At 40.2% G+C, this 26,570-nt stretch overlaps 1 protein-coding gene across 6 annotated transcripts in view; it reads left to right on the top strand.

Moving 5' to 3' along the window:
- Nucleotides 1-26,570, top strand: part of Cobl (cordon-bleu WH2 repeat protein) — a 230,454-nt gene that overhangs the window by 116,423 nt on the left and 87,461 nt on the right. For all 6 annotated transcript variants that reach the window (XM_029483416.1, XM_029483415.1, XM_021176724.2 and 3 more), the window contains one exon: nt 3,744-3,917. In XM_029483416.1, the coding sequence (XP_029339276.1) occupies nt 3,744-3,917 (174 nt within the window). The remainder of the gene's footprint in view (nt 1-3,743; nt 3,918-26,570) is intronic.

Below are 26,570 nucleotides of genomic sequence, written 5' to 3'. Positions count from 1 at the left end.
AAAAAAAAAAAAAATGTTTAAAAAAAAGTTACAACACAAAATACCTTTAAAAAGACCCTCCAAAAAATTACTACATGAGGAAAATAACATAAAGGAAAGCCTAAAAAGATATAAAATACATATTTTATGGAAAATTATAAAAAAGGTGTCCAATAATCATAACAAAGAACATTAAAATTCAAATCCAAGTGAAATATTCAGTGCTTTGGGCCTGAAGAGATGGCTCAGAGGTTAAGAGCACTTGCTGCTCTCACAGAGGGCTTGGGATGGTTTCCTAGCTCTTATATGACAGCTCATAACTCTCTGAAAGTTCAGTTTCAGGGAATCTGGTGTCCTCTTCTGACCTCCTTGGCCATCACACACACATATGGTACACATTTATACATGATCAAACCAGAGAGAATGCCAGCACTGAGAAGAGGAAGTGGATACAAAGCCCCACCTCTAACCAAGATGCAATTTGCAATTGAGAGTGTCTTATAAAATGTTTTAAATGAAATAGCTACATAGAACCTCATACAAGGTATTTAAAAGACCAAGGTAATTTCACGGGCTTGTTTTGTGCTTAGTCAGGCAAGCATAGTTAGTGGTGAACACTAAGGACTGAGGGAGTGAAGGCACATGATTAGATAGTATAAATGGAAGAGAAGCAATTTTGGATGCAGAATTGTGAAATGCATTGTTCTGAGAATGGTATTAGTGATACTGGGATGCCAAGCAATACAGGAGCTCTCCATTCAGTGAAGCCAACCTCCCTAATGAGAGAGAGCATGCGAGCTTGGGCCTATACTGTGTGTTAAATATGTATAAAGTTGTGTGAGTGTGTGTGTGTGTGTGTGTGTGTGAGAGAGAGAGAGAGAGAGAGAAAGAGAGAGAGATAGAGAGAGAGAGAGTGTGTGTGTCTGTGTGTCTGTGTGTGCATGTGTAATCAGCTGACTTTATATATAAGTAAATTAAGCAGCTTGGATGATTCTGGTTACATGCTACTAGCAAGGAAAATTGAGGTTGGTGCTCCTCTTAAATTTGGAGATAGTTGAGTCAAGTTGGTACCAGTAAAACATCTCCATAACTCTAGTTATTGAGTGAGCAAAGTTCCTTCTCTGGTTTGCTTCTTATACTTCCTTTACCAGAACTCTTAGGTCCTGTGTTCTTGAGGTTTTCCAAGAACAAGATGGAGACAACTTATAGAGGAAAGAGTTGTTAGGGGTTTGCTTATAGTTTCACATGGTTATTTAATGACTATCATGGCAGCAGGCAAGTACACAAGGTGGTGGGGAGTAGCTGAGATCTTACATGTTAGGATAATAACCACAGACAAAGAAACCACTAACTGAAATGGTATGGGTTTTTGAAACCTCAAAGCCCACCTAATGATACAACTTCCTCCCAGGCTATGCCTGCTCCAACCCCTCCTAAGCCTTCTCAAACAGTTCCAACACCTAGGAACCAAGTATTCAGGTATATGGGGAACATTTCCAAACCACCAAAGGTTTTGTAATTAAGGTCAATGATACCGAAGTCTAAATTTCTTTCTCAGGAAACTGAATAGTAAAATTTATGATTGACCAAGGTAACTAGGTAGTTGCTTTCTCCTATAGGTTTCTTTTCTTTAATTAAGACAGTTATTTTGTAACATCTTGCTATATATCTCAGGCTAGTCTCAAGCTCACAGTCCTCAGCATTTGGAGTTATAGGTTTGTACCCCCATGTGCAGCTACATAGTTATTTTACACATGGAGAATGAGGTGAAACCTTAGCCACAAGTTTCAATGTGAAAGCAGAGTTTCCCAGAGGCTTAAGCACCATCTCTTCATTCCAAGAGATTTAAGCTCGTGAGCCTTTCAGGCTGTAGGAACTATGAGTCCTGAGGACAAGGCAGTGATTAAATCAAGAGGCAGTCACTGTCTTCACAGAGCCCACACATAAATGGGGAGAGAAAGATAGACAAGTCATTACATAATCATAATCACTTAAGCACTTTGAATGCTCCCTACGTGCCAAGAACTCCTTCCTGCTTGATTACATGTAGTAACTCATGTCGTTCACAAGGATAGTTCTGTTATGTAGGAGCTATTCACTTCAGCTTTGAAAGAGAGAAACTGTTACAGAGACAAATTAAAACTTGCCCATGGTTATGTGGCTGGTGGTGGCAAAGCTAGAAATCAAAACTCAGACAGTATCTCCCTAGTTTGAGGCTTTGTCTTTCTCTGCATTGATTTTATGTGGAGCATATCCAGGATGACTTGAGCTATAGATAAAGATCAATGTGAGTGATGGTACAGCTTGAGGCATGACTGCTTTTGTTCCTAATCCAAAATTAGAGTTCTAGTTCTCTAAGGGTCTTTTCTGCATATAAATTTCTTTACTTCTTTTTCTATTAAGAAAGACATGGGCAGCAGATGATTGAAAGAAAATGGGGATGTCATTAAGGTGATTTCTTAAGAATGGGAATTGTTTCTGGAAACCAACCATTTCCTGTGTTTGGTGGCAGGTATATATTTGTTCACAAGGAACTGTTGTCAAGTCCTTCACTGTTGGCCTGAGATCCTTCAAAGCATAGCACTTTCTATATACCATTACATTTTCGTATAATTTCCGAAGGTTAGAAGAAGCTGTTTGGGCAACACACCATAACACATCACAATTTCTACAGGGAGATGTTTATTATTATTATTATTATTATTATTATTATTATTATTATTATTGCAGAGGGAGATTACAGGTGAAAAGGGGACAATAAGGAAGGACTGGGAAATGAATAGAATTGTGGTCTCTGATGTGAAATTCCCAGAGAATCAATAAAAATTATGGAAAAGAAAAAAGGGAGAACCTGGCAACAGGAGAAACAACTCTCGGTGGTAAACTAGTGCTCTTCTTGGCCATGCAGTACACTGCAATGTCAAGAGCCTGTCTTTGCAATCTCTAAGAACTTAATCCCAAGGCACGTTGAAACTTTAAGATGGCTGATGTGACATGTTAAAGTTTTAAGATAGCAGATTTACATCTATCGTTTAGGTGGAAATACCAAATGATTCTAGTCACTAAGTGTTCTTAAAGGTTTAGATTGTTTCATGATTGAGCTTCACCCATGAAATTATAACGGTATGGTTGCCTAAACAAGACCTGAAAATGACAGTACCAAAAGAATGACAGCGCCAATGTGAATGGAGGAACTCTCACCAGGCCCCACCCCTACTGAGAAGCTATAGGGGATTACTGACTTCAGAGAAAAAGAGACTCTATCCGCTCCTGACAAATCACAGAGATCACTTATGAGCTTCTCAAGCAGCTCTAAGCATATATATCTGAGCAACAGTAAATGAACTCAAGAAGTTGTATTTATACATGTGTGTATGTATGTGTGTGTGTGTATGCGCCGGTGCATGTGTGTGTGTGTGTATGTGTGTGCACCTGTGCATGTGTGTGTATGTGTGTGGGGTGGGGGCTGTGCATGTGTAGCAATAATAATTAAAGTAAAAGAGGTCATGAACTTGAGAAGAGTAGGGAAACACAGAAGGAATTACAGGGAGGAAAGACATGGCACAAATGATGTAAATACAGTCCTCACACTTGAAATTCTCAAAAAAAAAAAAAAAAAAGCATTTCCTAGGGGAATAGTAATAAGAATCTTGCTCTAGTACTTTATCTCTGCCAGGAGAAACAGATGCCACTAGAAGACTGCGTGGGTGGTTTCAAGAAGAAAGATCTTACTGATGAGGTGTTATCTGTCTCTTCCTTTACAGGGCTGCGTAACAACACCCAACTCGCCATCCTTGCATTCTCGGTCCCTAACACTGGGTCCCTCCCTCTCCCTGGGCAACATCTCTGGAGTGTCTATGAAGTCAGACATGAAGAAGCGCAGAGCCCCTCCTCCTCCAAGTCCCAAGCTGCTGGGTCAAGACAAGGTATCAGAAAAGGTAGGGCTTTCGCACTTCTCACAACCAAATCGTCTTTACACTGACCCAGTTAACTCTATTGCAGGTCCTTGGAAATGCTGAATTCTTTACTCTTGAGTAAAGAATTTAACACAATGTGTTCAGAGTGAACATCTGAGCTTTATTTAGAAGTAAAAGTGAGACACCACTCTGCTCCAGTTACTAAGCTAGGAAACTATTTTGGGGTCTTTGGTTCTTAAGGACTCAATGCTTGTAGATTAACATTTGTTTCATTTTAGCACTGAAATTTTGGGGGTGTCAGAGAGATCACTTATGAGAAATTACATAAACAAAGGTACTTGGAGGAATCTGAGGCTTGTGAAGGAAGCAAAGTATCTCATCTAAATGCTGCACACTACTCAGATTCACAGAAAATGGAGACGTGTGCATATTAAGTTGTTTTAAATATGATATGGGGTTTATTTCATAGGACCTGTATTTAAGAAGCTTTCCTTTTGTCTTCAGAGCAGTACAAAGCCTTCTAAGGCATTATATCATTAGACATGGTCCCATAGATCACATCCTGAGCTGTGAGAAACCTAACCTATGGTTTCTACTTCTCCTCTTTCCTTCAGCTACCTGCTGACACCTGGAAGCATTAACTTGAAATGTCTAGTCTTCTCTTCACAGGACTAGGGAACCATATGACACTATAAACATTTCGTATCCTGACATTTCTGGTATAGCCAACTGCACTCCGAAAATATTAAACAGAAAGTTCCAGAAAAAAAAATATACATTTAATCTCCACACTCATCTAAATAGCATGATGAAATCCATAGTCATACTCTGTCCTTCTAGAACATGAGCCATCCCTTTGCCGAGTATATCTATCTTGTATTACTATCTGCTTAGTGGTTGATAAGTGGCTGTCTGAATTATGACTGGTTCTTGTGATATTGCCGTACTATAATCACTTATTTGTCTTAATTGTGGCCTAAAAGCTAAAAATAGTCACTCAAGCAGTTGATAATTTGCCAAAGAGAACCTTTCATTAAGTGGAAAGGTGAAATGTTATTGAAAGTATAGATGTCTATGGAAACACAGAGTATCAGAGAGAGGGGGCAGGGGGATTTGAGTACCTAAAAAAGTGTGTTTGTATAGATGGTAGCTATCTGTCTAATCACCTCTCTTTTCCAAGCTCTGAACAAAGTACTGGGATGAAATCATGAAGTTTTATTTTTCTAAGCACATCCTCAACTGGATGAAGTGTTGAGAGTACCTCTGGGGGCTCATGCTTTTGAGTATTCCAAGCTCTGCATCATCACCCATATGCTGAGGTGCAACTTGAGAATGAGGGCTGCCCTTTCTCTTCTTTGTTTTATCTGACCCTGCATCCCAGATTCCAGGGCAGAAGGCATACCCTGAACACTGGCATCACATGAAGCATGCTGAGTATCCTTTTATTCTTTGATGGATTTAACATTCTCTTTCTTGCCTGGTGCCTCAGCAACTCTGGCTCTGTCTGTGTGTCATAACTCTGAAGAACGAACATTGACACTCTTTAGGTGTGAATCATTTTTCCATTAGTCAAAAGATGGCTTTTCCCGACAACATTGTTAAATATACTAGAAACTATGTCCATTCCACCAAACTTGGAGGCTTTGCCGTGGGTCTTTGTTATAGCTGCAGGTTACTGTGAGTGGGTCCTAATGTCTTCCTTGACATCTGATTTAGTCATTTTTTCACTGCTGTCACAAAATACTTGCAAATATAAATCTATTTGCAAGGGATTATTTTGGTTACACTTTGAGGAGACAGTCCAATATGGCAGGGAAGCCATAGCATCAGGAGCAGGAACATCTGTTACATTTCACCCAGAGAACAGGGAGCAGTAAGCCAGTGCTCAGTTCTCCTTTTACTTTTTATTCATACCTCAGTTCATGAATGGTACCATCCACACTTAGTACATATCTTCTCTCAGTTAAACCTTGCTAGAAACAACATCATAGACATAAGCAGAAGTGCATTACTAGGGTCTTTCTAAATCAGGTCAAATTTGCCATGCAGATTAAACATCGCAGTATCTTTACTTCGCTGTCTGTCTGTCTGTCTGTCTGCCTGCCTGCTTGCCTGCCTGCCTGTCTCTCTGGCAGCCTACCAGTCTGTCTACCTGTCCTGTAGATGTCTTTATTTTTCCAGAGGCCTTCTTAGCTTTGTATATCAGAAACCATATCTAACCCCCATAGGCCCTTTATTCATGTCAGTAGAAATTGATCTCAAAATCCTATAATACAACACATTTTAGAAGATGTTCTGATTTTTTTTTGTCTCAGACACTCATTTCTTTTGAGATTTCTGTGATAATACAGCAATATTCTGATAAAGAGAAATTTAGTCCCAGAGGCACATCAGTTTGTCCCACGCTTGGTAGAACAATGGAGCCGCTATGTGAAGCTGTTTCCTGTGGCCACAGTTCATCTCTTTAATCAGTTTACATTGTGTACTTTTTCATAACACCCAGATGTATTGAAAACATTAGCCATTTCCAGCCACCCCCAAGATGCCTCTTTCCTTTGGGTTGAGACAGATATTTTTTAGTGATGAAAAATATGTGTTCCGGGACCAGGGTTATGTAAAAGCTTTTCTCCAATTTTAAATCTTAATGTGGTAGAGCATAGATGGTACATCAGCATTTCAAAATTGTCTTCTATACTAAGATGGTATGCTTTGTTTTTCTGAATTTAATTTAGTTACTCATACTGGATAGTCTGCTGGAGCAGAAAAACATATAGTAACTGGAGAATTGGGAACTCTAAATGGAAAATAAACAGTACATTCTCCCCTGCAGAATGAGCAGAGCCCCTCTGCAGCTATAAAAGCTTCCACTGAAATCTGTTTTATTTGGCACAGAATGAGTTGAGAAATTGGTTGCTGGAAACCATGTCCCTTTTAAAGTATGTGAGTAAAGTACAGATTGCATTTAAGCCCTGCCTATGAACATCCTTCTTTCTAAAATGAAATATATTTTGTTATTTACCAATTTCTGGGAAAGGGACCCCAAAAAATATGTTGTCCTGGTTGTTGGGAAGGACATCAGTTCCTTTTTATGAATTTCCTTCCATCTAAAGATAAGTTGTTTGTTTGAAAACCTAATTTATATGTAGCTGCTACTAAAACCAAAATCCTGAGTAAGAAGAAAATGTTTAGTTTCAGGACATGGTTAGCTTATGAGAATACTTAGGTTTTCATGTTTACATGACCATTTTTCTTATCAACTAAGTGGCAAAATTCAAAATTAACTGTCAGTGCCTTAAAGATAGAATAATTTTCCCATGTTCCATTTATGTGAAATGTAAAAAATGTATATTAGGTATATATTTTACCTAATTAAATACTCATGATTTGATCATCAGTATTTATTTTTAAAGGTAATTTTTAAGAAGATTTCCTAGAAATGTTGGAACTGGAAAATAAGCAATGCCACTTTTATACAAATCTCTCTGCAGAGCGTTTGGGGAGATTATTGGGCATAAGGGTCTGGTCTCTTTAGGCAGAGGATAGTGCCTTTCTTCAGAGGCCACTGCCCTGGCCATGCATCTTGACCTTAGGCTGTTACAGTGAACTTTCAGGTAGAGGTGGGTAGAGAATGGAAGGGTGTCATGGTAGGGCTCTATGATCTAGCCACCTTTTATGCCTACCAAACTATATGTCATTTTGTTCATGGTATAAAGAAAATGCTTTAAATGTATTCTGAATTACTTGAAATGTTTCATTCTAACAGTCGGCACCACAGACTTCCAACATGACAAGGATTCTTGACATTATCTTGGGCTTCTTGCCTTAGGGTTTCAAAATAATTAGCAATGTTGACTATGAAAACAAAATGGTAAAGACTTGTTATGATCAGGTATTAGCATCACCCAGAGTAGGGTTTTCTGTGAATGTATTCCTTATTTGGTCAAAAATACTGGTAGAACACTCTGCTCCAATAGCAGAAATGCCATTCATTTTTCTCATGCTTTGGTTAAGTATGCACATGGACACATAAAATCTCATATCATATGAACAGACAGAATGATCATAGATGTTAGAAACAACTGAAAACATCACTGCTTCTTTGATTTAATGGTTAGAATATTCCTGAAAATCCTAAAACTGCTGAGGGTACTTCCAAAGCAATACTTTATTGAAAATTGAAATGCCTAATTTACCATTAGACTTCAAGGGTGATCCTTTTTGTTGTTTGTTTCCTTGTTTGAGACAGGGTCTCATAGCCTAGGCTGGCCTCCAGCTCACTCAATATGTTTGACCAATCAAGGATAGCCTTGAACTCTTGACCCTCCTGTCTCTACCTCCTGAGTTCTGATAGCTGGCATATCTCCCATCACACTCAGCTCCAGGGCTTTATGCATACTAAGCAAGAATTCTATATCCTCAACCCTTTAAAGACTACTGCTTTTTTTTTTTTTAAAGGAAGCAGAATTTTAGTATAGGTAGATGGCTATTTAAGGGAGAGTTGTACTATAATAATATTCAAAAAAAGAATAAAAGGAGGAAAGAGTCATTAGCCTTTTTGAGTTAGAACTCAGAAAAGTGGACAGAGTTAACAGAAAAGTTAACTACCACCACCACGGCTACTTCTGATAGCATGGCATACTGCTTTCTCATGTCATTGACACTGCCCTACAGAAAGGTCACCTTGGCTGAGGTGGGCTCTGCAAGTCATGGTACTGTGGAGGCCCTGTAAGTTTGGCCAGCAGAGTGCAAGAGTACCACAGGTACTGTGAGGTGGTTATTGCTGACTACTTCATTGAATCTAGAATAACCAGAGAGGTGAACTTTGGTCCCATCTGTGGAGGCATATCTAAATTGAATTAATTGAAGTGTGAAGACCCTTCCACTCCAGTGGACACCGTTTCCTCGCTGCTATCCTGTCTATAATGGAGGCTAGGGGAACAGACACTGTGTTCATCCCTGTACTGGCTAGTTTTGTGTCAACTTGACACACCTGGAGTTATCACAGAGAAAGGAGCTTCAGTTGAGGAAATGCCTCCATGAGATCCAACTGTAAGGCATTTTCTCAATTAGTGATCAAGGGTTTCAGGCCCCTTGTGGGTGGGACCATCTCTGGGCTGGTAGTCTTGGTTCTATAAGAGAGCAGGCTGAGCAAGCCGGGGGAAGCAAGCCAGTAAGGAAAATCCCTCCATGGCCTCTACATCAGCTCCTGCTTGAGTTCCAGTCCTGACTTCCATTGGTGATGAACAGCAGTGTGGAAGAGTAAGCTGAATAAACCCTTTCCTCCCCAGCTTTCTTCTTGGTCATGATGTTTGTGCAGGAATAGAAACCCTGACTAAAACAATCCCTCTCTGCTCCTGATTGTGAGATGTGAACAGCTGTGTGAAGCTCCCACTGCCTTGGCATTTCTGAAATGCATTATTCCCTTGAGCAGAAATAAACTTTTCTCCTGTGCTGCTGCTCTCAGGTGTGTTATCACAGCAACAGGAACAGAAGCCAAGGTAACCATCTTCTCTTGCCAGTCTCTGTTCCCTTCCTTGATTTCATTTTCTTTTAGCCCTGAACATGTAGTCTTACAAAACAAAGAAGTCTGTATATTTCTTTACTAGTATCTCCGTATATAGCTTTTAACATACCACATAAGAAGTATGAAGAAACACAGATCCAAAATGCCCAAGTCAATTGTTGTACTAGACAAATCAGAGATAAAAGAATGTTTAGTACTTTCTCCTGGCTGTTGGGCAGTAAAGTTCCCTTCATTCAACTGGCCCCAGGTCTCAAAAACATATTAATAGTGATTTAATAACAAGCTTTTGTGGTGTTCCAAAGGCCACTATCCTATGTAGCCTAGTGGTTGTTCTATCTGTAAACAATGTACAGTTATTGTCTTCATTTTACCAATGAGGGCAATATGCTTAGAGGTCATAGGGTAGCTGCCATGCCAGTCAGTGATACCTTACAGACTATCTGGTGTCTTTCTTACATATAGCCATTGGAGGTAACGCTAGTTGGGTCACAGAGATGTGTAACTGTCATTTGAGTGGAAAACATGCTGGAGTGCTTCTGATCTATCTGCACCCTTTGCCAGTTCTTACATTGCTAAGGGGGAAGAACAATGTACATTGTACTGATGCGATAAATAGACTTCACGTGACCTTGGCTGTCAGGAGATGCAGAGGGTTCAGGGATGTTTGAAATGGAAGAGTGAGCTTACTCACCACTGACAAGGAAGGCCTGCTTGCTGTGTGAGGGTCAAACTCAAGAGATGAGGAAGTTCATAAATGCTGAAGGGAGATTGCTCTCCACATTTCACATCACTCATGAGCCTTTAAGAAACAGCTTCTTCCTGCTGTCAGTGCAATCAGCTTTCTCAGCAGCTCACTCTGTGTGTCTGAGAGATACAGTTACTACCCCAACACTTGGCAGAAATAGGATAAAAATCATTTTACCTCTACATACATCCTTTGTCAAAAACCTAATGTCAATGGGCATGATGCTGGACTTTTGAGAGAATTATGTTAAATAAATTATTGCAACTATCTTTGGCTTACTAGTTTCAAAGATATATAAACTTAAGAATTCTGAAGCTCATATTAAACTCATATTATTTTTTAAACTATTTTTATTGGAATATTTAAATATATACATACAATGAAAACTAACAAAAGATCAAAGGCATTAAAGAAATGAAACTAAGTGTTTGGATGTGTAAAAAAAAAAAACACCTTTAGAAGCATAACATTCTAAACCTATTACTGTACGTGTAGCCAAAAACATGAGAAATATATCTAACAATGTAGCTTAAAGGTTCTGTGGTTCTGAGCTGCTGATTTTATTTACTTATTGACTCCACACAATTTCCAAGTCTGTTTATGTACTCATACAGTATGCTATCAAACTTCACAAACCTTGACAGGAATGGAGAATAAAAATAAGTAATTCTTTGGGCCTAGCCATACTATCACTGAGTTCATATTCTACAAAGAAGTGTCATTCAATTGTAAATGTTACACATATTAAGTGTGCCTGACTTTTTTAGTAAATGAGCCAAACTAGCACAAAAGTAATTATCTAGACTTGTGACAGATTTTTGTACGGACAGCCTTGTGATGGCTCCGTTTATATCTATAATATGAAAATATAACACAACATTTATGGCAGCCTGGAACAGCTTTGTAAAAAGTGTTGGGTCAGTGGAAGTGCAGAGATGTCTCTAGTGTTTGGGAGGCTCCCATCTTCCCTGGCGATGGAGAAAGTGAGGGCAGACAGCATTGTGTTCAGCTGCATGGTGGAAGACGGGCGCTTTTCCAACATAAACATCCCTAAGAACCTGGGCGGCTCCCTTCCAGTGCAGAGCCTGGGAAAACTGGCCACAGAGGAAGTTCCTTGGTGGAAACAGCAGAGCGGCCATACTGAGGGTGCTCGGTGGAAGGAAACGGCAGCTTATTTTAGCTACTGGACATCTACCTTTTGTTTATGGACCCTTTCCTCTCTGACACGTGCTGTTAAAGAAACAAATGTGGCTTTGAAAGAGATTAGATTCTTACCTATTTTTAGCCATTCTTAAAGCATGGCATTTTAGCGAGGCTCTCAGCTAAAATCAAAGCAAAATGTGCAATGTTCATTTCCCAGCGGGAAACAGCTTCATGGTCAGCGGAAAGGGAAGCCGAGCTTCGTGTTCCGGCACACTGTTCCAAGGTTCCTGTTCACCTCATTCTTTCTCACTTTGTCGTTGGTTTTGCTCATCCAGCACTCCAACAAAGAAATGTGTGAAATTGGGGCTTCGTTATTACTCTTACCTTCACATCTTGCCTCTTTAGTGGTTGTTCTTTTTTTTTTTTTTTAATTATGTGTACATGTGTGGGGGATGAGGTTATATATATGAGTTCAGATTCCTATAGGGTCCAAAATATGCCATCAGGTCCCCTGAAACTGGAAGTACAGGCAGTTGCTCCATGGGTTTGGGGAATTGAACTCCAGTCCTCTGCAAGAATTAGACTTGTTTGTAATCACTGAGCATCTCTCCATTTCCCTTGCTTCTTTACATCTACATATTATCCTGATTTTTTTTTTTCAGCAATCTTGATAATCAGTATTAGGAAAAGTGACTGTAAGAACACAAATCTGGATTTAAAACTTGCAGTATGAAACCCCCGACTTCCTTTCTTGGAGGCATGATCTGTTTCAGAAGCTGATTCTAAGCACTGAGTCCCCCGGTTTTTACTTTTTAATCTTAAACTTATGTTCTGGAGGGGAGGCCCTTGGTCCTCTGAAGGCTTGATGCCCCAGTGTAGAGGAATAATGCTAGGGTGGTGAGGCAGGAGTGAGTAGATGGGTGGGGGAGCACCTTCATAGAAGCAGGCTAAGGGGCGATAGGATAGGGGGTTTACTGAGGGGAACCAGGAAAGGGGATAACATTTGAAATGTAAAAAATAAAATAAAACATACTCATCAACTATATGCAGCATATATAGTGAATTGTAGTTTAAACATAGGTCTATTCACAAAATTCACATGCATGCTGACAATCCATATTTTGATTTTAATGAAGCCTTTATAAAATATTTGCATGTGTAAATTCAGTTAATGGTGAAAAGCTAATATCTTTATTTAAAAAGGAGGAGGCTATGAAAATAAAACCTTCTGTTCTGAACTCAGTAGTCTCTGCTCGGGGTTTAAGTAGTTAAATGACCTTCCTGTTTTCAGACTTTTGATTTATGCACCAACCAAGCTCATGTAATTCTAATGTCTGTGGCATGTTTCCTTTTTATACCTAACAAACTGAAGAGGGAGCCTAGAAAACTCAAGAAGATATTTCAGAAGAATATACCTGACAAGGAATTAGCATTTAGAATATTTAGATAATTTACAATTCAGCAACAACAGAGTAGCAATAAAACAATTGCAATGGAACTGAATAGACTTGTTTCAAAGAAAATACGCAGAGGAACAGCAAGTTCATGGACAGCTGTTCTGTAGCACTAACATTAGGAACAGGAGAATCAGCAAAGCCTCAGCATGAACTCACACTTACTGGGAGGACTATGATAAAAAAAAACAGAAAGGAGAGAACAAAATGCCAAACATGTAGATAAATTGGGACTCTTGTGTGCATTTAGTGAAAATGTGAAATACCCTAGTGACTTTGGCAGTGCTTCTCAAACTGTGGGAAGTGACAACCTTTTCACAGGAGTCACACATTAGGTATCATGCATATTAGATATTTACAATTCATAACAGTAGCAAAATTACAGCTGTGAAGTAGCAAAAGAACTAATTTTATGTCTGAGGTCACATAACTGAATTAAAGGGCAGCAGAATTAGGAAGGTTGAGAACCACTGTTCTGTGTGAAGTGTGTCAATTACTCAAAACATCAAAAACTGAGTCTTAAAATTATCTTTCTAGTATTTAACCAAGAAAAGCACAAAGCAAGGGTCCAAGGAAATATTTCCATACTCACTCTACTCACTGTAGCCAATAGACTCAGTGACCCATTGGTAGATGAGTGAGCAAAGACACTGTACCTGTATTGTGGATTTTTTTAGTTTATAATGGGAATAATTCTGATACCTGACTGGACATGGATGAACATTGAGGACATTGTGCTAATTTAAATAGCCAGTAACTAAGAGACAGATACTATGTTATATCATTTATAGAAGATGCCCAGAAAGTAAGTGGTGACTGTTGTATATTGGGAGAGAGAAGGGTGGGTGAGTCTTCCAAGGTGAAAAGAGTTCTGAGTAGTAACTGCTCTGCTGTTCATGTAAAAACCATTAGGATAGTGACTATGTGATTTTATTTCAGTTAAAGTCAATGATTTCACCACTTTCTGGATAAGATAGAATCTAAAGAATAATGCTTTTACTTAAGCATAGGAGATACACATTCCAGTGAATAAACTTACGTTCATTTTTGTCTACCTTTCCCTTTCTTTCTATATGTTGTTCCATTTGTCAGCATGCCTTTGATACATTCTTGGAGAAATGTAGGCTTTAAAAGGCTGTTATTTTCTTCCTAGTTTTTGTACTTCCAGATTTAGTGCATTAATTCTCTCTCTCTCTCTCTCTCTCTCTCTCTCTCTCTCTCTCTNTNTGTGTGTGTGTGTGTGTGTGTGTGTTGCATTGTGTTGCCAAAACCTAGTGAAACGGGAAACATGAAAGCATGTAGTGTGTCTTTGCTGAGGTGGCTTCAGTGAATTAGCAGTAACAGCAGAGACTGGAAAGATATCTTGATACATAAGTCTATGCTCTGCAGATGTCAGGATCTGAGCTTAAATTTCCAATACCTACATAGAAGCTGAGCACATGGCATTGCTATCTGTAATCACAGCACTCCTTTGGGGGACACAAGGGTAGAGACAGGAGAATTTCCAAAAGCTAGAGGACAAGCTAACCTGGCTTGTATAATAGAAAAACGACAGAGAGACCTTGTCTTAAACAAGGTGGAGTGCTAGCATTAACATGTAAGGTTATCTTCCAACATCTCCACAAACCCATATTCATATATATATAAATTCACATACACACATCATATGTACATGTATCACATACATATGTGCATGTACTTACACATATACACACACAGTGACATGTTGAAATCAAGTCATAGTTCAGAAGTACTCTTCTTTCTCATCTATTTATATAATATTTGGCAGGTTATTCAAAAAGACTTAATAATCAACACTCTTGACTTCTATTTCCATGAAGTAAAATAGCCTGTGTGCATGAAGAAGAGCTTTTGAAGAGCTAATGTGTTTATTAAGACATGTAAGAATGCTTAAATATTAGAAAGTATTTTCACATATGTAAATCATGACATAGATAAAGACTTTATGCCAAGATCTTACCCTGGAGACCTCCTAAACAATCCTAGACTTGTGGACTCACTACAGACCTACTATAGCTTGCTTGATCTGAATGGAATGTAGAAATTAAAGAAGTATGGTATTATCCGTAGTATACTTGCTAAACCAAGTTAGCAAAAGGGAATAAAAATGTTAAATGCAAGAGCCACATTGAAGCAATTGAGGGAGGAGCAAGTGACGGAGGATAACTGATAAATGGGTGCTTGTTCCACCCACACTCAAAATTACACTGTTAGAAAATGAAAGCTGTCATTAAAAGGGAGTGATTGTCAGATCAGGTTAGAATACATCATGAGGGCCATGGTTTACATAAGAAGATGCAATTAATCAAAAAGGAAACAGAGAAATCACATAAATACGAAATGATAGACAACTGACAAAGTTTGTGGCTAGCAGAGAAAAGAGAGAATGACCAAGGGTGAGAGTGGACAAGGCTTGAGTATACCCACAGTGGTCATGGCTGCCTCTGGAAATTCCATGCTTCACAGCTCAAGAGCTCACTAAGTTGGTCAGAATGCAAGCAGGAAAACAGCTCTCCCAGAAGTTTCTCCTGGGTTTAAGGCTGACAGATAAAATTGTAAGGAAAGCTGGCAGCCTGCCAAATGCTTATGTTTATGAAGTTGGCTGTGGGCCAGGGAGAATCACATGGTCTGTTCTTTGCCAGCTTTAGTGAACTTCTGGTGGTTGAAAGGATTCTGTATTCATTCCTGGATTATCCATGCTTTCTTAAGCAGAGCCCAGAAAACTAAGAAGTGTCCCTAGAAATATGTTGGCATTAAGATAGGGAAGCTTTTCCAGAGAATCTTTAAATTATCTCTTTCCCATGTTCCAAATATCATTAGAAACAAAGTAGGGATCAGAGGTCAGACTTGGGAGGATCAGGATTCCATATATTTTATGGGCATAAGGTAAATCTCACTCTATATTATATAATCAGAAAGGAAAATGGTTTTCAATGATTGTGATAAAACACTCTATGCAAGACGACCTATGAAGGAAAGCATTTAATTTGAGTCATGTGCTTTTAGGCGTTAGACTCTGAGAGAGGAGCAAAGGCATGGAGGCAGGAACAGCTGAGAGCTTACAGTGGTCCACAAGTAGAAAGCAGAGGAAGAGAGAGCCCAGGAATGAAGTATCTTTTGAAAGTTCAGTATTGACACACGTCCAACAAGATCACACATCCCAATCATTCCCAAACAGGTCTGCCAATCTGGGACAAGTATTCAAATGTATGAGCCTATGGAAGACATTCTCATCCAAGCACCACACTGGCTCTTTGTAAAGAGCCATAGCTGCAGTGAAATTATGAGGACATGAACTTTTTCATGCCCCGAAGACACTATTTCCTAACATCTGGCTCTTTCAGTGTTTTCCACCTCTTCTGCTCTTGACTAGATGTATGTAGTTTGTTCCTGCAAATACCTGCCACTGTGGCTTCCCCACCATGATGGACTATACCCTGATAGTGTGACAGTATTGAACCCTGTCTCCCTTCAGTTGCTTTTGCCAGAGCAATTATCATAGCAGCTGGAAACTCATAAATTAATTTGAATGATTGTTTTCCTCAGCATCTATCTTTCTTTTTAATTGGACATTTTCATTATTTACATTTCAAATGTTATCCCCTTTCCCAGTTTCCCCCCTCCCAGAAATCCCCTATCCCATTCTACCTCCCCCTGCTTCTATGAGGGTGCTCCCCTACCCACCCACCTATTCCTGCCTTTCAGTCCTGGCATTCCCCTACACTGGGACATCTATCGAGCCTTCATAGGACCAAGGGCCTCCCCTCCCATTGATGCATGACAAGGCCATCCGCTGCTGCATATGCAGCTGGAGCCATGTGTACTTCTTTGTTGATGGTTTAGTCCCTGAGAGTTCTGGGGGGGTCTGGTTGGTTGATATTGTTGTTCTTTCTATGGGGTTGCAAACCCCTTCAGCTCCTTCAGTCCTTTCTCTACCTCCTCTATTGGGGACCTTGCACTCAGTCCAATAGCTGTCTACAAGCTTCTGCCTCTGTATTCTTAAGGCTCTTGCAGGGCCTCTCAGGACATAGCCATTTCAGGCTCCTTTCAGCCTGCACTTCTTGGCATCCATAATAGCATCTATCTTAAATGTCTTTAGGTCATAGTGACTCTTCATCGTTGTAACCTTATACTTACTATTTGCCTATGTAAATATTAGGTAAGTTATAGAAAGAAAGGAAAAAAGGTAAAAAAAAAAAGAAGGAAGGAAGGAGGGAAGGAACTGGTAGTGAAGGAAAGAAGGGAACAGAGAAAGGAAGGAGGCAGGGAAGGAAGAAGAAGAAAAATAGAAAAACTTGGAAGGAAGAGAAAGAGACAAAGGGGGAAGAGGAGAGAGAAAGAGACAGAGAGAAGGGGGGAAGGGAAAGGAAAGGAAGGGAAGGGAAGGGAAGGGAAGAGATGGGAAGAGATGGGAAGAGATGGGAAGAGATGGGAAGAGATGAGATGAGGTGAGATGAGATGAGATGAGATGAGATGAGATGAGATGAGATGAGATGAGATGAGATGAGATGAGATGAGAAGATTGTTGCTTGTTTTTTGAGTCAGCGTTTCTCTGTGTAGCCCTGGATGTCCTGGAACTCACTCTGTAGACTAGGCTAGCCTCAAACTCAGAAAACCGCCTGCCTCTGTGTCCCAAGTTTGGGGATTAAAGGCGTGCACCACCACTGGCCGGCAAAAGAAAATTCTAAATGGACAATCTTAGTGTTAGATTTTAGGGAGCAGAGAAAAAGCAATAAAGGAGGAAAGAATGGGGGACCGAGGCAGATCCTTAACAGTTATTAATACTATAGGTAGAGGTTGATGTAGAGTTTCATCTCATCTATCTCTATAACTTTCAGACAAAGCAGTGTCTTCTAAGTTGTTTGTAGGATGAAGAGATCTTACATTTCTCAGAAATGTAACTATAAGTTAGTGTGTAACCTATGTTATGAACAGAGGACATAGAACATGTAAGACTTATACTATATGATGGGCTTCACTCTTTATAGGTAGGGGAATGAAGCATGGTGAATGTGTGACCCATATTATGTAACTGTATTCCTGTTGTCTCTGACACTCATCCACTAAGTGTGTTTTTACCTTGCTTATATCCCTTTTCAAGGACCAATTGCCCTTTTCAAGGGTCTGGGTTTGCTATCATTTAATTTATTCTCATAACGTTCTTTAAAGTATGCCCCATGTTTTTCTTTCTTGAATTACCAAAGACTGTGATGATAGATTCAGTTTGTACTGCCAGCATGCCAGCACCCACCTATGAAGAGAGTTTAAAAAAAAAAAAAAAAACAAAACTTAGTTTCTTAGAATCCTTGAGATTTCCAGCGTGGTTGTACAGGTTTGTACTCCCACCAGCAACACAGGAGTGGTTTTGCTCCACATCCTCACCAGCATGTGCTGTCACTTGAGTATTTGATCTTAACTATTGTAGTTGGTGTAAGGTGGAATCTCAGAGTTGTTTGGATGCATTTCCCTGATGACTAAGGATGTTGAACATTTCTTTAAATGCTTCTTACCCATTCAAGATTCCTCTTGAGAATTCTGTTTATCTCTGTACCCTATTTTTTTTTTTTTTTTTTGGTTTTTCGAGACAGGGTTTCTCTGTATAGCCCTGGCTGTCCTGGAACTCACTTTGTAGACCAGGCTGGCCTCGAACTCAGAAATCCGCCTGCCTCTGCCTCCCGAGTGCTGGGATTAAAGGCGTGCGCCACCACGCCCAGCTGTACCCTATTTTTTAACTTGAGTTATTTTGTTTGTTGGTGTCTGACTTCTTGAGTTGTATATATATTTTGGATATTGGCCTTCTATCAGATGTAGGGTTAGTGAATATCTTTTACCAATCTTTAGGCTTCTGTTTTACCCTATTGACAATGGCCTTTGCCTTACAGAAGCTTTTCAGTTTCACGAGGTCCCATTTATCATTTATCACTTGTTGATCTTATAGATTAGTGTTATGTTCAGGAAGTTGTGTCCTGTACCAATAGGTTCAAGTCTATTCTCCACTTTCTGTTCTATTATGTTTAGTGTATCAGGTTTTACTTTGATTCACTTGGACTTGAGTTTTGTGCACGGTGCTGTATATGGATCTATTTGCATTCATCTACATACAGACATGCAGTTAGATGAGCACTAGTTGCTGAAGGTGCTTTCTTTTTTCCATTGTATGGTTTTTGGCTTTTTTGTCAACAATCAAGTGTCTGAAGGTGTGTGGGTTTATTCCAGGGTCTTTGATTCGATTCCATTGATCAACCTGTTTGTTTCTATACCAATACCCTACAGTTTTGATTACTACTACTCAATAGTACAGCTTTAATGTGAGGGATGGTGATACTTCCAGATGTTCTTTTATTGTACAGGATCATTTTAGCAACCTGGGATTTTTGCTTTTCCATATGAAGTTGAAAATTGTTCTTTTAAGGTCTCTAAGGGATTGTGTTGGAATTTTGGTGGGAATTGCATTGAATATAGATTGCTTTTGGCACATATGTAGTAGATGTGCAGCTTGGTCTTTCGGTGAGCCCCCTAACAACTGGAGTGACAGCAGTCCCTGAGTCTGTTGCCTACCAACCAAGGGAGCACTCCATTGACAGTGTTCACTTAGACTCTTTCCAGCCTCTCAGAGGAACCTACAAATAAAACACAGCCCCAAAATTTTCTATAGAGCCTAGATCTCATATGAAGAAACTGTTTACCTCCATTGAATAGTAGCAGGTTATATAACTTTCTTGTTTTAATTCCCACAGACTTTGGGAATAGGTAGATAATGTGTATTTTGTTCAGTACTTCTTACTTCAGGATATCGTTTTATCAGTTAAATTAGAAATCATCCCTCATCGATTTCCTAGATGGGAAGTTCTGGAATTTTATTTGCATCTGACATGATTGTTCACACAGATGTTGTTTGTAGTTACTTCACGACAGACTGTCCTTAGGAGATGCAACACACATACATGCATGCACACATATACATATGTACATACACACACACACACACACACACACACACACACACACACCTCACCTACCTACCTCGTAAAAAAGGAACCCAATGCAGACCAATGTAATGACTGCAACATGATAGACCAATGGATTTTCTTTGTGTTACTAACAGGAGTATGGGTGAGGGATTATTTCAAGGGATAGGGATGACTCAAAAGCAGGTGCATCATTAGAGTGTCCATTAAAAAACATGTGACAGCTTATGAAAGTTACAGTCCTAGAACTAGCTCTCAGTACTGCTTGTAGGCAGCTCTGCAGCCTGCGAATCTCTTCTCTCTACAGTTCTGCTGCTGAGTCTCCTCCCTGTGTAGTTGTTTAATCTTTTATATTCTGCTGGAAAGTCCCCTCTAGAATCCTTCAAATTTCTGTTCTTCCAGACACAGACCTTTTGTTTACCTGCTGAGTCTCATGAGTCTCCCCTTCTCTTCTGGAGGGAATATTTTAATTGGAAGGAAATTGCAATATATAACAACAATGTCAAGAATAAACTGTAGGCTTATTCTCTGATAGGAAGAATAAACTCTCTCAAGTTCAGACTCCACAAGGATGACTACATTGCAGAATCCTCTGCAGTGCATCACTGACAACTAGGGTGCATACTCTATTTTTGCTGTGATTCACCTGGCCAAATGAGATGCTCCTACGTTAAAGATCAGGATGATATGTTATTACCCGTTGTTCATCCTGCTCCACCACCCCCCTGGGGGGACAAAAAAACACAACACAAGAGCCCTTTGGTTTGGTTCCTACCAGTCAATTTTAACTGGGAGAGGCATTCTCTGGGCCTCACTGAGATGGCTCAGCAGAACAGGCTAGTGCTGAGGAGAGACCACTCCAGAAAACTACAGCCTCCATAAATATTATAAATAACGTCATTGTGTCCTTTGACTCAACATATTAAGACTTCGACATTCACTTTATTTTTTCCACTTCCGTCTTTCCTTTCTTCCCTGAAGTACTACTTGTCTGGGATCTTGCATAACCTCTGCATATGCTCACCCAGATGTGCCATCTATGATCCTAGTCTTTGAACAGCCTTCTAGGGACACAGCAGCCCAGTCCTATAGGTTAGGGTGGCCCCAATTCAAGCCCCCTGTGTCAACTGGCACCAGTCCTGAACCACAGCACTTTACCTCTAAGGTCTCCTGAGACCTTTCTTGCTACACTTGTGCAGCTTTTCGTATGCTACTTCAGTGTGAAAGTAAGGATGATGCCTCAGCATCCCACCATAGTCTAGGCCACTCAATCGCATACCCATCCCTTTTCTCTCCACCTTGTGCTGCCATGACAGAAGCAGATGTCCAGCCTCCCTAAGCTGGATCCTTGTTTGCCTGGCTATCCCTTCTCCTAGGAGACTGCTCCTTCCCTGTGCGAGTTCTTTATCATCTTCCCCCAAACCTCTCCTCTTGATCCTTTTCAGCAGCATAGAACTGTGTTCAGCAGTTCACTGTGCCAATATTCCCTAATGTGCCAAGTCCTGTATTGGGCATGGAGGAAACACAGGTAACTCAAGATAGTTTAAGCCCTTTGAGGTTTCTAACCATTACCCTGACTCATCAGGCCCATAATCCCCAGGACCATAAGTCCTGCCCTTCTTGATCTTATCTTATTCTCAGTGTTTGTTTCAACATTCACATATAGTAAGCATAAAGTTATAGATTGAATGCATCCGTCCAAAAAGTAGCATTGCTTTGGTATGAACACTCATTCTGACAGTATTTTGTGAACATCTTCACAGGCCAGGAAGTATTCCAGGACAGTGGGTTGGCTACAGACTCCTCCCTTGTGACGCACAATGGGAGACCTGTAGATTGGCTGAATGCATACTGCTCTACCACTTTCTCACTTGGTCAAACAAGGGCACTGTCATGTGCGAAGAGCAGCGCTACTTACACCCTTGCTCAAATCCTCCAGCAGCTTTCTTGACCCTTCTGAGCTTTTTTTTTTTTTTTCCTTTTTGACATAGTGAAAATCACAACCACATCACTTCTTAGGGTCTATGTAATGATTAATCACAATAGTGGCTCTAGGAAAGTCTTGAGCACAGATCTTGCCTTGGTTCATGTTAGGAGTTCAGTAAACAGTAGCTGGGTCTATTATTCTTTCTTTGTCAAGGTGGATAATGCGGCCTTGCTCTATCTTCCAGCCCCTCCTTTCTTACCTATAAAGTACAGGGCCTGCATGTCTGGTTCAGACACTGTGTTTCTTTCATGACATTTAGCTGGCTTCCCATTTATTTCATGCATATATATAGCATTTTTTTCTAACAGCCTCTGTAGCCAGGGACCTTTGTGAGTGCTCATTAATAATTCTTACATTAGCTCTGTGGGGTGAGTGCTATCATGATCCCACTTAAAATGAGGAAACCAAGACACATAGAAGTAGGTCACAGCCCAGGCAGACTGGTTCTAACCTTGTTTGTCTTTTAGAGTGATTTTCTCTCTTTTTAAATTCACTTTAATTAAAATATGATGTCAGTTTTTCCTTACAGCTTTCTTCCAGTCCCTTCAGAGTCCCCTCCCTCCAAATTCGTTCCATGTCTTCCCATTCTCACTCTCAAATGAAAGGCTCATTCTTTTTAAATTATTATTACATGTAATTATTTATGAATATGCACAAATATATAAATACAACCTTTTTATTTTTATTAGGTATTTTCTTCATTTACATTTCCAATGCTATCCCAAAAGTCCCCCCATACCCTCCCCCCTACTCCCCCTCACTCCTACTTCTTGGCCCTGGCGTTCCCCTGTACTGAGGCATATAAAGTTTGCAAGACCAATGGGCCTCTCTTTCCAATGATGGCCAACTAGGCCATCTTCTGATACATATGCAGCTAATAACACGAGCTCTGGGGGGTACTGGTTAGTTCACATTGTTGTTCCACCTGTAGGGTTGCAGACCCCTTTAGCTCCTTGGGTGCTTTCTCTAGCTAAATACAACCTTTTAAGACTGGTGTGTGTGACTACTTTGTATTTGATGACAAACTAGGGACTTGTCCCTGAGAAAGACCAATTCTCCTCCCTGAGCAGTCATTAGTTGCTTGTAGTTCTTGCCTAGAGAACCCAGAGAAATATCTTCCCTTCCAAGTTAGCATGTCTATTGATACTGCACTTGTTCTGTTCTTCTTTACACAGCTGTTGCTAGGAGACTGTTTTGCAGCAGACTTCTGGCCCTCTTCTGTAATGTTTCCTTAACTGTGGATGCAGTAGCTATAGTGTAGATGTATCCATTGGGGCTTATGGACTGGGAAATGGAAAAATGGGGTGGGAGAGCAAGACCCTGACTTGGGGAGGGACAATACTAAAAGAGAAGGAGGGAGGAGAGACAAAAAGCACCTAGATGCTGTGTGCCTTCGTGCATGTGTGTGTGTGTGTGTGTGTGTGTGTGTGTGTGTGTGTGTGTGGCTGTGTGGGTGGTTCCATATTTATGGTAACCAACAGCTATCTAGTTGGACTTAGGACCCACTCAACAGGAAAGAAATTATGTCTGGTAATAGAACCCTAGCTAACTTTCCAGAGCTAGTGAGGCTGTGCATTAAGAGAATCTGCTGTTGCCATTTTGCTAGACCAGTATAATTTCTTCTCTAAATTCTAACTTTTATCCTTATACCTACAGATAAATATAGCCATCACCCGTCATCAAAGAAGGTCCTCTTTACAGGAAATGGAGACCAGTACAGAAAACAGTGGGATAAACCTTGTTTTCCTATAGAATAGTTTTATCAATGTGTTTATGCTCAGGTAACCAAATTAGAGAAAAATACTAGCCTTTGAGAACCCTGTGTTCCCAGGGGTATCCTGACTTAAGGCAGGGCAGATCTGATGCTGAGGTGCTTCTGGATGTCCCAGTTCCCACCAGGCTGGCTGCTCTTGGATATTGAAGAGCCAAGATTGAGATTAAGAAGTCTGTATCATCTTCCCCCAAGAGATCTCTGTTCTCTGTGTTTCCTGTACTCTCATCTGGTCCTCACAGGTACCAGGGGAGGCAGGCACTATTTCTGTCCTAATTTTAAAAGAGGATTTTTTTGTGTACAGCTTATTCAATGTTGTTTGGCCAGTAGATACAGACCTCTAATCTGGGCAGTCTGGCTTAGCACTCATCTCCTATCAGGCTTTCCTTGGCTGCTCTGGCTCATAATATTTGTGGATATAATCTTAGGAGTAGAAGATTATTTAAAGGACATTATATATAATAGTCATCTTGTAAGCATGTGAACAAAGTGTTCGTCTATACATACAATAATAATGCTAATTATTCATATTCTATTATATACATTCTCATTCAAACCACCAGGATAACTGTGTAGAGTAGAAATCTACAAAGTCTCACAGAAGACAACATATATGCTTTTAATTACTTTGCATAAAGTTTCTATAGCATGCCATGCCTTAACAAAGTATGGGGGTAGGGGGGACTCAAGGTGAGAAGCATGAAGCTGGATGTCTCATAGTGAGAATTCATATTTATAATCTTTTAATTAGCATCTACTCTCCTGAAATGCTTTCTGACCTTGAGATTGATACTGCATATAATTGACACAATGAGATTAAGAAACTAAGTAACCAAACAGGCCCAAGAGAGCAAGTGCTTTTCGAGATTGAGCAGCCCAGTGCTCTCTAGACTGTGTTCTCAAATGCACTTAGACTACAGACATTATTTTCTCATAATTGTGAAAGCTAGAAAACCTGAGCTACAAGGGCTGCGGAGATAGACTCTGATGAGGGACCCCCTTCTAGTTTTATCTGACATCTGTCTTCTTGCTATGTCCTTAGCTGGCACATTATCTAGGGGCCATTTTGGGATCTGAAACTTTATAAAGGGCTCTGATTCAGTCCAACACCATGACCTAATCACCCCTAAAGTCCCCATCTCACTCCAGCCTAATACCATCACATTGGAGCTTAGGTTTTCAATATATGAGCCAGTAGGGAAGATGCAAAGTATTCAGTGTGTAACAAGGTGCAGTTCCTGGTTCCAGAGAGGAAAGGAGCATGCTCCACAGACAACTAGAGCTGGGGTTTGTGTTGTGCATTCTTAAAGAGTACCCGAATGAGATTTTTATGTGTCTCTAAGCCAGAAAATTCAAGCGCAAACTGGTTTATATAGTAGCCAGTCACATGGAACATTAAGAAATCTAGTAGCTTGTAGTCACTTGCCACAGCATTGGATGACAGATCTCCATTCAAGCTGCAGCTACTTAACCTGTGAGCCATTCAGTCCTGGTCAGGAGGCCAACATAAAGAACAGCCAGAGACATTCTGTTTTGTGCCCTTTAGAGACTGAATAACAACAGTGTTGCCCACTACTTAGCTGTAGAATAAAAGTCAAGTTATCTTCTATAAGCCTCAGTTTCCCTTTCTATAAATTAAGGAGATAGGCTGGTGAGATGGCTCAGCAGGCAAAATACTTGTGACCCAAGCCTGATTACCTGAATTTGTACCGCAGAACTTACTTAAATGTATAAAGAAAAACAACTCTACTATAGTTGTCCTTTAATCTTCACAGGTGTTCCAAGGCACACACGTGCCTCTATATGTCTTATACCCCCTTATACACAAAATAGTGCTAAATATTTTTAAATTAGAGTAACTATCTCTTCAGAAAGGGTCTTGAGGTGGTTCTATGAGAAACACTTAACAACTTCAATAAATGTCTAATAGGTGTTTGTGGCTGCCATTGTTCATGTTTTCTTGAACTCTATAAACCTTTCTACTAAAAGTCTTTAAGCAGGTTAAATCTCTAAAAACTTCAAGAGAACTATTTTGCCCACTGGGACTTATCTTTCTTATTGGAGGGCCTTAGACCTTGCCAAACCCTTTGTGAACACGGTGCCTTAATTAGCTTAGTACAAGTGGCCTGTGACTGGAAGGCACCTGCGGTTCCACAAGTGCTAGCTGAGTGGGTATGATTGGCTCTGCAGAAGCATTTCAGTGGTGGCATGAGGCAGCTTTGGCAGAGGCTCTGGACTTTAATGCTTCTCCAAATCTGAAATTAGGAGGGAGCAGAAACCATCTTTCAGTAGGCGAAATTGCTTTTCCAAATTAGGTATGCCTGAGTTGTTTTGTTGCCCCTCTCTCCTAGTTAACTCTAGCTTATTGTGGATGTGCAGCAGAATTCTAGAACATGCAACTCTGCAGACATCACTGGGAGCACAGAGACTATCTGTTTACCAGTATGAATTATAGGGAAAACATCTATACCCCAAATATGGCCCTCAAACCACAGTTAAGGCAGCATTTCCAGACTAGAAGACTGTGTGAACGTTATAGAATTACCTTTCCTCCACTCTCTTTGAACATGTTGAGGCTGGAGAGTCTGTGTATCATTGGATCTCTTGTATGTAGATTCAGTCACAGAGCAATGACTCAGCAGCTGCTTCTTGATTAGAAGAAGGCGTGAGTAAAATAGCAGCATGAGCAAAGTCTCACTGTGTTGGACGAAGTCGTTGAGAAGCAGGACATGGTTTCTCATCTATATCCTCCTAGTACTCTGGAAGTTGATGCCGGAGGATAACAATGGATTCACACATACAGAGTTCTAGCCTAAGCTACAGAGAGACCCCAATCTCAAAAGCTAAGAAAAGAATTTACATATTAGGATATAGTGGGAGACAAAAGGATGGACCATCTAGAGACTGCCATATCCAGGGATCCATCCCATAATTAGCCTCCAAACAATGACAGCATTGCATACACTAGCAAGGGTTTGCTGAAAGGACCCTGATATAGCTGTCTCTTGTGAGACTAGGCCGGGGCCTAGCAAACACAGAAGTGGATGCTCACAGTCAGCTA

The sequence above is a fragment of the Mus caroli genome, chromosome 11, assembly GCF_900094665.2.
Source record: "Mus caroli chromosome 11, CAROLI_EIJ_v1.1, whole genome shotgun sequence".
In the NCBI taxonomy this organism is placed as follows: Eukaryota; Metazoa; Chordata; class Mammalia; order Rodentia; family Muridae; genus Mus; species Mus caroli.
Note: the sequence above shows the minus strand (reverse complement) of the source record. Positions and strands in the feature narration are given on the sequence as shown.